Source organism: Propithecus coquereli, unplaced genomic scaffold, assembly GCF_000956105.1.
Source record: "Propithecus coquereli isolate 6110/MARCELLA unplaced genomic scaffold, Pcoq_1.0 Scaffold388, whole genome shotgun sequence".
Classification (NCBI taxonomy): domain Eukaryota; kingdom Metazoa; phylum Chordata; class Mammalia; order Primates; family Indriidae; genus Propithecus; species Propithecus coquereli.
Genome location: NW_012149596.1, coordinates 549,634 through 563,059, shown reverse-complemented (window position 1 = coordinate 563,059; position 13,426 = coordinate 549,634). Strand labels below are relative to the sequence as shown.

General features: G+C 38.4%; 1 protein-coding gene across 2 annotated transcripts in view; it reads right to left on the bottom strand.

Moving 5' to 3' along the window:
* JADE3 (jade family PHD finger 3) overlaps window positions 1-13,426 on the bottom strand; it is a 140,316-nt gene that overhangs the window by 5,324 nt on the left and 121,566 nt on the right. For both annotated transcript variants that reach the window (XM_012652386.1, XM_012652384.1), the window contains exon 9: window positions 1,264-1,734. In XM_012652386.1, the coding sequence (XP_012507840.1) occupies window positions 1,264-1,734 (471 nt within the window). The remainder of the gene's footprint in view (window positions 1-1,263; window positions 1,735-13,426) is intronic.

The following is a 13,426-nucleotide window of genomic DNA, read 5'->3' as shown; positions in this document are numbered from 1 at the left end:
TAATCAGCAGCACAAGCAAAATGTTCCAAAGCTGCCTCCTGAAACCTTCTCTCCCTGCAGTGTCATAGGCTTGGTATTTATTTGCACAGCCAGGTTGAAAAGACCAAACGATGGTTTAACAATTCAGCCTTCCCTTTACATCCCTGAGTACAAATGATGACAATACTGTGCCTACTACAATTTTCTAATGAGTGCTGGACCAGCAGAATAAAGGTCTGCTGGGAAGACTGGAAGTGGCTTTTTTTGCTCATACTTTGAGCTCAACCAAGTTTCTATAGCCACAAGGGTGAAATCCTCACTCTCTCATACTACCCACCTGGGCAAGTTACTTAACTTTTCTGTACCCTAATTTGTTCGTCTGTAAATAGGGATGATGATGATAATAATAGTATTTTTTCATGGGCATATTGAGTTAATATTTATCAAATGCTTAGAACAGCATTGGCAATAATAGTAATAACAATAGGTGCTATATATGTATGTCCTAAATTTTAAAAACTGAGCCAAATCTATTAGTTCCCTTTCAAATTTTGGTAGCAGAGAAACAAATCAAGCCATTTCTATAATTATATTTAATTATAAAATTCTCTAGGGTAAACACAGGGCCTAACTTATCTTTGAACTCTTGAAACACCTAATTTAATAGATAATTGATAAATACATCATGAGTTAAACTGAATTATGTGGTGGAGTGACTCTCAACCAGAGGCGATTTTGACCCTCAGGGGGCATTTAGTAATTTGGAGACATTTTTGTTTGTCACACTGGGTATGTGTTGTGGGGGTGCTACTGGCATCTAGTGGATAGAGGCCAGGGATGCTGCTAAACATCTTGCGATGCCCCCACAACAAAGGAAAGCCCCCTACAACAAACCATCCAGTCTAAAATGTCAACAGTGCAGAGTTTGAGAAACCCTAATCTCATGCTTGCCTCAACAAAATTCACTCTTTCTTCAGCCTCCAGTCTCATAAATGTGTCAGTAAAATATAGATGAGCCAAGTTAGGCTCAACAGTGAATAAAAAGTAAACCAAATGAGAGTATGTTTCAAATTTAAAGGTCACAGAGAACATCAGCGAGGTCTCTCCAATCCCCTGAATGTGTCTGTCAAAATTTAAACAAAGCCCAATATCTGGGGCCACAGTGAAATCAGAAGATAAGCAAGGACACAGAAAGCCCACACTATAAATGAGTTGACCATTTTTAAACTGGAAATGGGACCTCCATTTCTATGCAGACATACTAGTCACAGCTGGTCACCTTACCCTCTCCAGGTCCTGCCGTAGGTGCATAAACATTCTCATTCGAGTGTGAATGTTTTCCTCTTTTGGCTGCACGAGCCCATTTTCTTCATCCTCCTTTGGAGGAAATAATGGCTTATTGAAGTTACTTTTCCGCTTCAGTTTCCAGTAGTTATAGATAAAGTCCACAACTAGCGTGGGCAGCCCCAGCTCTGTGGCCACATCTTCCACTCGTACCAAGGTATAGAACTCCTCCTCCAGCTCCTGAAGCTTCTGTGCCCGCAGGCTGGTTTTCTCGCTTTTGGCCTGGCTCTGCTCTGTAGCCCTGTAGTAGGGGTACTCAGCCTCCCCAAGTTTCTGCCTGTTTTGGCTATGCTTGAGGCAGTATGACTTGAACTTCACTTGATCTCCCTCATCTAGAATAGTCTTCATCTCTAGGCTGTGCTCAAAGGCACAGGTGACGTGGAAGGCAGTGATGCAGCTTTTTACCGAACACTGCAGGAAGAAAAGATGTGTCAAGGTGGCAGGGTAGGGGGGAAAGGGAGAGACCCATGTCTCTTGACCAAAATCGAGAGCTTGTAGGAAGCAAAGGAAAGACAGGGAGAAAGTTGGTTCTCAATTGACCATGACAGATGCATTATAAGTAACCCAGGAAACCTGTTCTTACAGAAAATAGCAAAAACAGAGGCAAAAAAAATATTCAGACTCCCCTTTTAAGGTTTCAACTCAAGCATTCGAATGTCAGTTTTTCTGAGAAGCCTTCTTTCATTCCCTTAAACAGTCATGCGGTCTCTTCTCTGTGTCCCCCACATTACCCCATATGCTTCTTTTCACATTGTACCTGTCAGTATAATAACTGTCAAGTCCCTGGCCATAGATCAAAGACAGAAGCTGAATCATTCATTTTGCATTGCCATCAACAAGCAGTTGCTCAGAAAATGCTTCTGAACAAATGAAAGAAAAAACAAAGTCAATATTATTGCCAGAGCACTTACTGATTTTATAAAGGCCATGGGAATTGCAATACCTAAGTAACCTAACTTCTTGAAATTATTCTTATAGAGCTGAGCTGTCTAACATGATAGCCAACTAGCTATGACTTGCTATTTAAATTCAAATTAATTAAAATTACATACAATTAAAAATTTAGTTCCTCAGTCACACTAGTCACATTTCAACCATACTGGACACAGCATTGATATAAAACATTTCCATCATTGTGGAAAGTTCTATTGGACAGTATGGTTATAGACAATCTGAAATTAAGTTTATAATACTTTGCCTTTCATTCATAGATTTAATACATTTATTATTACTATGTAGCATGCACTGATGATTCATAGGGAGGCAGAGCAGGAAGAACCTGGCCCATGAATGCTAGTTGGAACTCTCATAGTTAAAGCCAAGTCTCAACTCTTTTGGAAGTTGCATCTGGAAGGCAGACTGCTCAGTTACTTGTTAGGTTTTTGATAATTAAACATAGAGAATGACATTGGATATGAATAAAGATGAGAAATTCAACCCAAGTGCTCATCAATACACGAGTGGATTAATAAAATGTGGTATATGTATACCATGGAGTTCTACTCAGCCACAAAAAACAATGGTGATCTAGCACCTCTTGTATTATCCTGGATAGAGCTGGAGCCCATTCTATAAGTATTCCAAGAATGGAAAAACAAGCACCCCATGTACTCACCATCAAATTGGTACTAATTGAGCAACACTTATGCGTACGTATGGAAGCAACATTCATTGGGGATCAGGCAGGTGGGAGGGGGGGAGGCGCGGATGGGTAAATGCATGCCTAATGGATGCAGTGTGCACAGTCTGGGATGGGCACACTTGTAGCTCTGACTCAGGTGGTGCAAATGCAATATATGTAACCTAAACGTTTGTACCCCCGTAAAATTTTTAAAAAAAAAAAAAGACTGAGAAATTCAACATCTAAGAGAATACTGGAAACCATCAAAGCTTTAATGGGGCGGATTCCATTTAAACTAATTGCACATGATAAGGAATTTCAGGGATAGAATATAATTCTAAGATCATCTAATCCAGCCTCACATTTATTATTGCTTGAACTTCCTTTATAGTGCTCTGCCCTCCACACACCCCTCTCCACTTTCCAATTAAGTGGTAATCTACTTACTGAATTCTTCCACTGATAAGATGCTAAAAACCTCCTAAGACCAACCCACCCCGGCTTTGGGCAGCTCCACTGGAAAAGTCTGTTATATCACGCTGAAAGCTGTATCCTTCCTTAAAACTTCCATATATTTGACAAGCCTCATGAAAATAAGGATGATGAAAGCCTAAGATGTACTTTTATCTGGGTACCTTGTGTTATCACTTGGCTAAGAAACTAGCCAGGCATTTAAAAAACAAGTAGCAAAAGGTTTCTTTAGCAAAAGATTAAACATCTTGAGCACAGTTCTCTTTTGCTGTTTAATAACTGCCAAAAATATGGGAAGAAAAAGCAAAAGGATTTTCTAGTCAAGGGGATGAATGTGTGACATAAAATTGCTATTAATAGGAAGCTAAAAACAGATCATCTCAGGTTAAATTTATAGAATGAAGATACATAAACATAAATAAATATAAATTACTCAAAATAAAAGATAATGTGCAGATAAGAATTGAGTATTTATATGAAAAATGGAATGTCTCTTTGGAGACTGCCATAAAATCCATCTAGTTTCAAAAAAGATAATTCTGTGATATTTATGGCTGGAGGTCTATATATTTTGCTCACCACCAAATGCTGGTCAATGGGTACAAAGTTACATTTAAATAGGAGAAATAAGTTCTGGTGTTTTATTGCATAGTAGAGTGACAATGGTTTACAGTAAGGTATTGCATTTTACAAATAGCTAGAAAAGAGACTTTTGAATATTCTCACCACAAAGAAATGATAAATGTATGAGGTGATGGTAGGCTAAATACCCTGATTTGATCATTATAGAACATATATATAAAAATATCAAATTATACCCCATAAATATGTATAATTACAATGTAGCAATATAGATCACAATATAAAAGATAAAGCTTGACTAACAATCCCTTATATTGTCGATCAAAAAATAAAAAAATATAAAATGAAGAAGAAAAAGAAGGAAGAAGGAAGAAGGGAAGGAGGAGGGAAAGAAGAGAAAGTGCCAACGAAGTTCTGGAGCTAATCAAATATTTATTTCCTTTTTTCTAAAACTCATGCCTGACACATTCTATTAAACAAAATGCCTTTTTTCTCTCATTTATTTCTACTGTAACCACTTAAGTGACAGGGGAGGTATTATGTGCATTTAAAAAAAATTTTTATTTTTAAAAATTTAAAATTAAAAAAATTTTAACTGAGATAACACTGTTCTCATTGTATCAAGTAGTACTTTTACAAACATCTTTTATATGTGTCTTTTTAATATACATTTTTATTATTGTTCATATTTTTAAAATATCCATGTATTAGAATTATGCATCTTTTCAATGCAAAATATATTATGCATATATATTTATCTGTGTGCTATTTCCACCCCCCCACCCTCTCTTCACATGTATATAGATGATTTCCTCTTGCCTGGCTAGGGAAAACCACCACAGACGGGAAAATAGCACTCCACCTTATTGTATATGTATCTATTTAAATATATTTACATATAAAATATATATTCGTTTTGTAATGTTTCTAATAGATTGTTGATGTATAAAAGTATGTTATATATTTCTTAATATGCTTAAAATATACAGCTTTATTTTTGTGTGTAGTTATATTCTTGTTATGTTTTTACTTTTGTCTGTCTGTGAGAAAGACTCCAGAGTGACAGGCATTGTCATAGTGTTGAGAGCAGCCATTCTGTGCTTTGGGAGCCCTCCAAGTTCTGTCCCTCTGGTCTAGTGTGAAGACTCAAAAGTACATTGGCCTTACTGTGTAAAAGCCATTTCTGTTTTGTGTTTCTGTGAGGGACAGCTCCAGTAAGCTAGGAACCAGAGAGAGTATACTGGGTGTTTCTGTACAAAGGGGGTCAGAAAAAGCCTAGTGGACCCCTTCACATCATGGAGTCTTTTCACTCCCATCCAATCTAAATACAGCCTCTCTAAGCCATTAAACAGAAAGGAACTGGCCTTTTTCCAGCTGGCTGCAACATCTTTTTTTGCCTGAGTGGTTGACCCGGGTTATTATACACATGTGTCTTTAGACACTTCACTACATGCATTATAGTGTGATCATCACATCCATTTACTGAAATAACACCCACAAAAAAACAGCTTTATTGAGACATATTTTGCATACCATACAATTTACCAGTTTTAAAGTGTTTCAATGGTTTTCAACATATTTACAGAGTTGTGCAACCATTGCCACTACCTAATTATTCCAGAACATTGTCATCGCCTCCAAGGAAGAAATCTCGTGTCTGTTTGTAGGCATTCTCTGTTCCCAACCCCAAGCAACCACTAACCTACTTTCTATCTCTATAGATTTGCCCATTCTGGATATTTCATATAAGTGGAATCACACAATATGTGATCCTTTGAGTCTGGCTTCTTTAACTTAGCTTGTTGTTAAGGTCCATCCATGTTGTAGCATGTATTAGAAGTTCATTCCTTTTTATGGCCAAAAAATATTCCGTTGTATGGATATACCCCATTTCATCAGTTGATAGACATTTGGGTTGTTTTTATTTTTTGGCTATTCTGAAATAATGCTGATATGAAAATTCGGATAGAAGTTTTTGTGTGGATATATGTTTTTATTTCTCTTGTGTATTTTGCAGAGTAAAGGATTAACCTTGTCCAGAGAAAGGTTTGGCCCTTTGTCCTCAGCTCCTGAGAGATAACCTTTAAGCCCTGGGAATGTACTGCCTGATAAGAGTATCTTTGTTTACCTGGAGGCCTTGAGCCAAGTCAGATAGTCTATGCTAACAATGTGATTTATGGTGCAAGCTTTGGGCCACGTGATATCAGCCTGACCTCTGGAGGGACCCAAGAATAAGGTCAGCCACATGGTTAGTTAGCCGTGTCTGTATGGCCAACCCTTTCTGAACACCAAGGGTGAGCTTTCCTGGTTGGCAATACTCTGTTTATTATTACACATCGTTGCTTAGAGAAATAAGCACTGACTCTGCTGGCAGGGGATAACTGGAAGCTCCATGTCTGGTCTCTCCTGGACCATGTCCTACGCACCTCTTTCCTTGGCTGATTTTAAATCTGTAACTTTTCATTGTAATAAATCATAACTGTGAGTATAATGGTTCTTCTGAGTTCTGTGAGTCCTTCTAACGAATTATTGAACCTGAGGGTGGTCTTGGAGACCTCTCCAACTGCAGGTATATACTTAGGGGTGGAATTGCTGATTCATAAGGTAACTACGTTTAACATTTTGAGGAACTGCCAAACTGTTTTTCACAGCAGTTGCACCATTTTACATTTCCTCCAGCAATGCATGAGGGTTTCAATTTCGCCACATCTTTGCCAAGAATTGTCATTGTTTGCCTTTCTTATTATTGCCGCCCTAGCGGTTATGAAGTGGTAGGTATCTCATTGTGGTTTATTTAAAGGGGGAAAATAATTTTCTACATATACTTTAGAAATTATAGAAAAGATTTTAAAAACACTTTCATTAGAGGGAAAAAGTTACCCTTACACATCCACATTTGTACGGAGAGTTTTTGTGGGACGGGAATTGGATCAGATATGGTGGCAGAATACAAATCTTGAAAAAGAACACCAGAGACTGACATAGGAATTAAAAAATGTCTTTTCAAATCTTGAAATACAAATCTTGAAAAAGTACGCCAGAAACTGATTTAGGAATTAAAATGTGCCTTTTCTCTTTAAAGAAATATTTTGCTGTCTTCAAATAGAAAACAGTGTGTCCTCAAGAGCAGATAACTCCTGCCTGGAACACCAAGATCTTGGTGGATCTGTCCTTAGCAGTTCTTGTCCTGTTGCAGGACAACATCCATTTGGTTGCTCATAACCCCCAATAATTCGTGAATAGACAAATGGATGATGTCAGAGCAATTTGCTCAAAACTTGGTCACAGAAGCAACGTCATATATGGTCTAAGCCAGCCTACAAAACTCACTTCAGTTACTGTGTATTTAAACTCCAACAGAAACAGTGACCGCCAGCCTTTCTGGTCTCTCATCCCTAAGGGTCTGAGAGGAGATGTCACTGCAGTGCTATTTAACTTTTCCCATGTTTGTATCTAGACTCCCTTAACAGATTATAAGCTCCTGAAGGCAGAGACCAGAACTGCCTTAGAATAAGAGCAATCTGTACTGATAAATAAAATTTGAAATACATGAGAAAAATATTAAGGCACTTTCTTTCTTTTTGGGGGGTATGTGTGCACTTTTATCTCAACATTTCATTTTTTTCCACTAGTATCAATCACTTTTAATAGTCACTGAGCAGATGTACTTGCTTACTGATCATTTACCCACTTGCTAAAGATTTTCATTTGTTTTAAAAAAGTTCACTTCCATCATAGTCCAACTTATATTAGCCTAACAGTAAACTCATGGTGGCCTACCAACTGATCCTGACTTCAATATACTTGTATGTGACTTCAGGCAGGCCCTCATTCCTTTACTGTTAAAACAGGCACCTACCCAAGCCCCAAATGTTTGATGATTCTATTCAGTATGGCTGAATGAATGCTTGAGCTTTCCATTAGCAAAGCTGGATCGACTCTAGGAAATAATAATATGAATTATACCTAGATGATTTCCTCTTGCCTGGCTAGGGAAAACCACCACAGACGGGAAAATAGCACTCCACCTTATTGTATATGTATCTATTTAAATATATTTACATATAAAATATATATTCGTTTTGTAATGTTTCTAATAGATTGTTGATGTATAAAAGTATGTTATATATTTCTTAATATGCTTAAAATATACAGCTTTATTTTTGTGTGTAGTTATATTCTTGTTATGTTTTTACTTTTGTCTGTCTGTGAGAAAGACTCCAGAGTGACAGGCATTGTCATAGTGTTGAGAGCAGCCATTCTGTGCTTTGGGAGCCCTCCAAGTTCTGTCCCTCTGGTCTAGTGTGAAGACTCAAAAGTACATTGGCCTTACTGTGTAAAAGCCATTTCTGTTTTGTGTTTCTGTGAGGGACAGCTCCAGTAAGCTAGGAACCAGAGAGAGTATACTGGGTGTTTCTGTACAAAGGGGGTCAGAAAAAGCCTAGTGGACCCCTTCACATCATGGAGTCTTTTCACTCCCATCCAATCTAAATACAGCCTCTCTAAGCCATTAAACAGAAAAGAACTGGCCTTTTTCCAGCTGGCTGCAACATCTTTTTTTGCCTGGGTGGTTGACCCGGGTTATTATACACATGTGTCTTTAGACACTTCACTACATGCATTATAGTGTGATCATCACATCCATTTACTGAAATAACACCCACAAAAAAACAGCTTTATTGAGACATATTTTGCATACCATACAATTTACCAGTTTTAAAGTGTTTCAATGGTTTTCAACATATTTACAGAGTTGTGCAACCATTGCCACTACCTAATTATTCCAGAACATTGTCATCGCCTCCAAGGAAGAAATCTCGTGTCTGTTTGTAGGCATTCTCTGTTCCCAACCCCAAGCAACCACTAACCTACTTTCTATCTCTATAGATTTGCCCATTCTGGATATTTCATATAAGTGGAATCACACAATATGTGATCCTTTGAGTCTGGCTTCTTTAACTTAGCTTGTTGTTAAGGTCCATCCATGTTGTAGCATGTATTAGAAGTTCATTCCTTTTTATGGCCAAAAAATATTCCGTTGTATGGATATACCCCATTTCATCAGTTGATAGACATTTGGGTTGTTTTTATTTTTTGGCTATTCTGAAATAATGCTGATATGAAAATTCGGATAGAAGTTTTTGTGTGGATATATGTTTTTATTTCTCTTGTGTATTTTGCAGAGTAAAGGATTAACCTTGTCCAGAGAAAGGTTTGGCCCTTTGTCCTCAGCTCCTGAGAGATAACCTTTAAGCCCTGGGAATGTACTGCCTGATAAGAGTATCTTTGTTTACCTGGAGGCCTTGAGCCAAGTCAGATAGTCTATGCTAACAATGTGATTTATGGTGCAAGCTTTGGGCCACGTGATATCAGCCTGACCTCTGGAGGGACCCAAGAATAAGGTCAGCCACATGGTTAGTTAGCCGTGTCTGTATGGCCAACCCTTTCTGAACACCAAGGGTGAGCTTTCCTGGTTGGCAATACTCTGTTTATTATTACACATCGTTGCTTAGAGAAATAAGCACTGACTCTGCTGGCAGGGGATAACTGGAAGCTCCATGTCTGGTCTCTCCTGGACCATGTCCTACGCACCTCTTTCCTTGGCTGATTTTAAATCTGTAACTTTTCATTGTAATAAATCATAACTGTGAGTATAATGGTTCTTCTGAGTTCTGTGAGTCCTTCTAACGAATTATTGAACCTGAGGGTGGTCTTGGAGACCTCTCCAACTGCAGGTATATACTTAGGGGTGGAATTGCTGATTCATAAGGTAACTACGTTTAACATTTTGAGGAACTGCCAAACTGTTTTTCACAGCAGTTGCACCATTTTACATTTCCTCCAGCAATGCATGAGGGTTTCAATTTCGCCACATCTTTGCCAAGAATTGTCATTGTTTGCCTTTCTTATTATTGCCGCCCTAGCGGTTATGAAGTGGTAGGTATCTCATTGTGGTTTATTTAAAGGGGGAAAATAATTTTCTACATATACTTTAGAAATTATAGAAAAGATTTTAAAAACACTTTCATTAGAGGGAAAAAGTTACCCTTACACATCCACATTTGTACGGAGAGTTTTTGTGGGACGGGAATTGGATCAGATATGGTGGCAGAATACAAATCTTGAAAAAGAACACCAGAGACTGACATAGGAATTAAAAAATGTCTTTTCAAATCTTGAAATACAAATCTTGAAAAAGTACGCCAGAAACTGATTTAGGAATTAAAATGTGCCTTTTCTCTTTAAAGAAATATTTTGCTGTCTTCAAATAGAAAACAGTGTGTCCTCAAGAGCAGATAACTCCTGCCTGGAACACCAAGATCTTGGTGGATCTGTCCTTAGCAGTTCTTGTCCTGTTGCAGGACAACATCCATTTGGTTGCTCATAACCCCCAATAATTCGTGAATAGACAAATGGATGATGTCAGAGCAATTTGCTCAAAACTTGGTCACAGAAGCAATGTCATATATGGTCTAAGCCAGCCTACAAAACTCACTTCAGTTACTGTGTATTTAAACTCCAACAGAAACAGTGACCGCCAGCCTTTCTGGTCTCTCATCCCTAAGGGTCTGAGAGGAGATGTCACTGCAGTGCTATTTAACTTTTCCCATGTTTGTATCTAGACTCCCTTAACAGATTATAAGCTCCTGAAGGCAGAGACCAGAACTGCCTTAGAATAAGAGCAATCTGTACTGATAAATAAAATTTGAAATACATGAGAAAAATATTAAGGCACTTTCTTTCTTTTTGGGGGGTATGTGTGCACTTTTATCTCAACATTTCATTTTTTTCCACTAGTATCAATCACTTTTAATAGTCACTGAGCAGATGTACTTGCTTACTGATCATTTACCCACTTGCTAAAGATTTTCATTTGTTTTAAAAAAGTTCACTTCCATCATAGTCCAACTTATATTAGCCTAACAGTAAACTCATGGTGGCCTACCAACTGATCCTGACTTCAATATACTTGTATGTGACTTCAGGCAGGCCCTCATTCCTTTACTGTTAAAACAGGCACCTACCCAAGCCCCAAATGTTTGATGATTCTATTCAGTATGGCTGAATGAATGCTTGAGCTTTCCATTAGCAAAGCTGGATCGACTCTAGGAAATAATAATATGAATAATACCAAAAGTACTATTACTAGTACCACTAACATACTGAGTATTTACTGTTAGGCACTGTGCTACATTCTTTACCACTTTAGGCAGGTACTACTATTATCACCATTTATAGATGTGGAAACTGAGGCACAGAGATGTTAGGTAACTTCCCCAAGTCATGTAACTAGCAAGAGACAGAATTACGATTTGAACCCCAGAAGTCTGGCTCCAAAAACCATATATATATATATATATATATATATACGTATTTTAATTATCCAGCCCAAAATGACACAAAAGTCATATTCTTAACCACTGTTCCTTCTTTCTTCTCAGGGAAGGCCTAACACATCTGGATATAGGTTGAATGGGGCTTGAACATAAGATACAGAGGGACCCTACAGGAATTCTGGAAAGCTGGCAGTTAGAGGGACTGTGTCCAGGGTCTAGGCAAAATCCAGAGCTGCCTGGGGAACCTGATATGAAACCAGACTTTAGGATTTGCTCCAGGATTATCAGAAGCCTTCATGCTCAGGAGAAAGGTTCTAGCTTCCAGATATGGAGGTTGCAGATATTGCCTAGTCTAGATCCTAAAGCTGTAGGTGTTAGATTTTATCCTTGCCAATCCAGAAAACTACTTCACACCTCGTCTCTCCTCAAACCTCTAGACCTCACTCACATCCTCATTCTCGGCTGACAGTCCTGCTTGCTACCTCACTGAGGAAATTAAAACAATCAAAGAACATCTGCAGATTTCCACCAGCGCACATACCTAAAACTGTACCCGCATGCTGTGCCTTCAAACCTGTTTCCCAGGAATAACTATCTGTGCTCTTGTCTAAAGCCATCCCTTCACTCTTCACCCCATCCTCTTTCACCTGCTGAAAACCTTGCTCCAGCAGCTTTTTCTTTCCCCTGGATCACTGCCTTTGTATGCATACTGTTATGTTCTACATGGTGATGAGTACACACATACTTGTTATTCCTTCCATCCTATAGACCTCTTTACCCAACTTTTCCAGACTGCCCTATCCCTTTCTTTGCCCCGACCGTTGGCAATGTAACTTTTACAATCACCACTCTACCTAAACTGCTCATCCAAATCACCAATAATCACACCACTAAATTCAGCGGTCAATCTGTAGTCCTCCTCTTAGGTTAGCAGCATTTTTACATTATTGATCTTTCCTTCTTAAAATGCTTTCTTCCCTTGGTTTCCAGGCTACCACACTCTCTTGGTTTTCCACCTGTCTCTCTGGTGGCTTCTGCTATTTCTTCCTGTTCTCCTTGACTTCTTAATTTTGGAATGCAAAGGCCCAGTCCTTGGTACTGTTCTCCCCTCTATCTATGCTTGCTCACTTGGTGATCTCACCCAGTTCATACTTTAAAGCTATCTATATGCCAATGACATCTAAATTTATGTCTTCAGTCCAAAACTTCTTCCCAAACTCCAGACTCAAGGAAACAACTGCCAATTTGACATTTCCACTAGGATATCTGATAGATACTTCAAACATAAATGTCCAAAACAGAATTCATGATCTTCTCAAATCTGTTCTTTATTTTATTTATTTATTTTTTAGAGATGGGATCTTGCTCTGCTGCCCAGACTGGAGTGCAGTGGCATGATCATAGTGTGCTGTAGCCTCGAATTCCTGGGCTCAAGTGATCCTCCTGCCTCAGCTTCCTGAGTAGACGGGATTATAGGTAGGAGCCACCGAACCTGGCCTGAATCTGTTCTATCTATAATTTTCTCTATTCAGTTTATCAAAATTTCACCCTTCCCATTGTTTGGGCCCAAATCCTGGACTCATCCTCAACTCCTATCTTTCTCTCACACCCCATAACCGATCTGTAGTAAATCCTGTTGGCTCCACCTTTAATACCAATTCAGAATCCAACCACTTCTCACTAACTCCAGGGCTACCACTCTGGTCAAAGCCACCACCATCTCTCTTATAGATTACTGTAAAAGCCTAATTGCTTTTCTTGTTTCTAACCTTCTGTCCTCACAGTCTTTTCTGAATAGAAAAGGGTGCCACTTTTTGGGTTTGCTTTTAACCTTTTACTGTGGAAATTTAAAAACCTATATAATAGCAGACAGAATACTATAATAAACCCTATATACCCATCATCCAGTTTCAATGATTATTGGTACATGGGCAATCTTGTTTCATCTTTACCCCCCACAGTACCCTAGCTTCCAGATTATTTTCATTTCATGGAATGATGCCTTAAAAACATAAGTTGAATCATGTCCCTTGTTTGTTCAAAACCTGCCAATGCCTTCCCCCTTAAACTCAGAGTAAAAAGCAAAGATCTT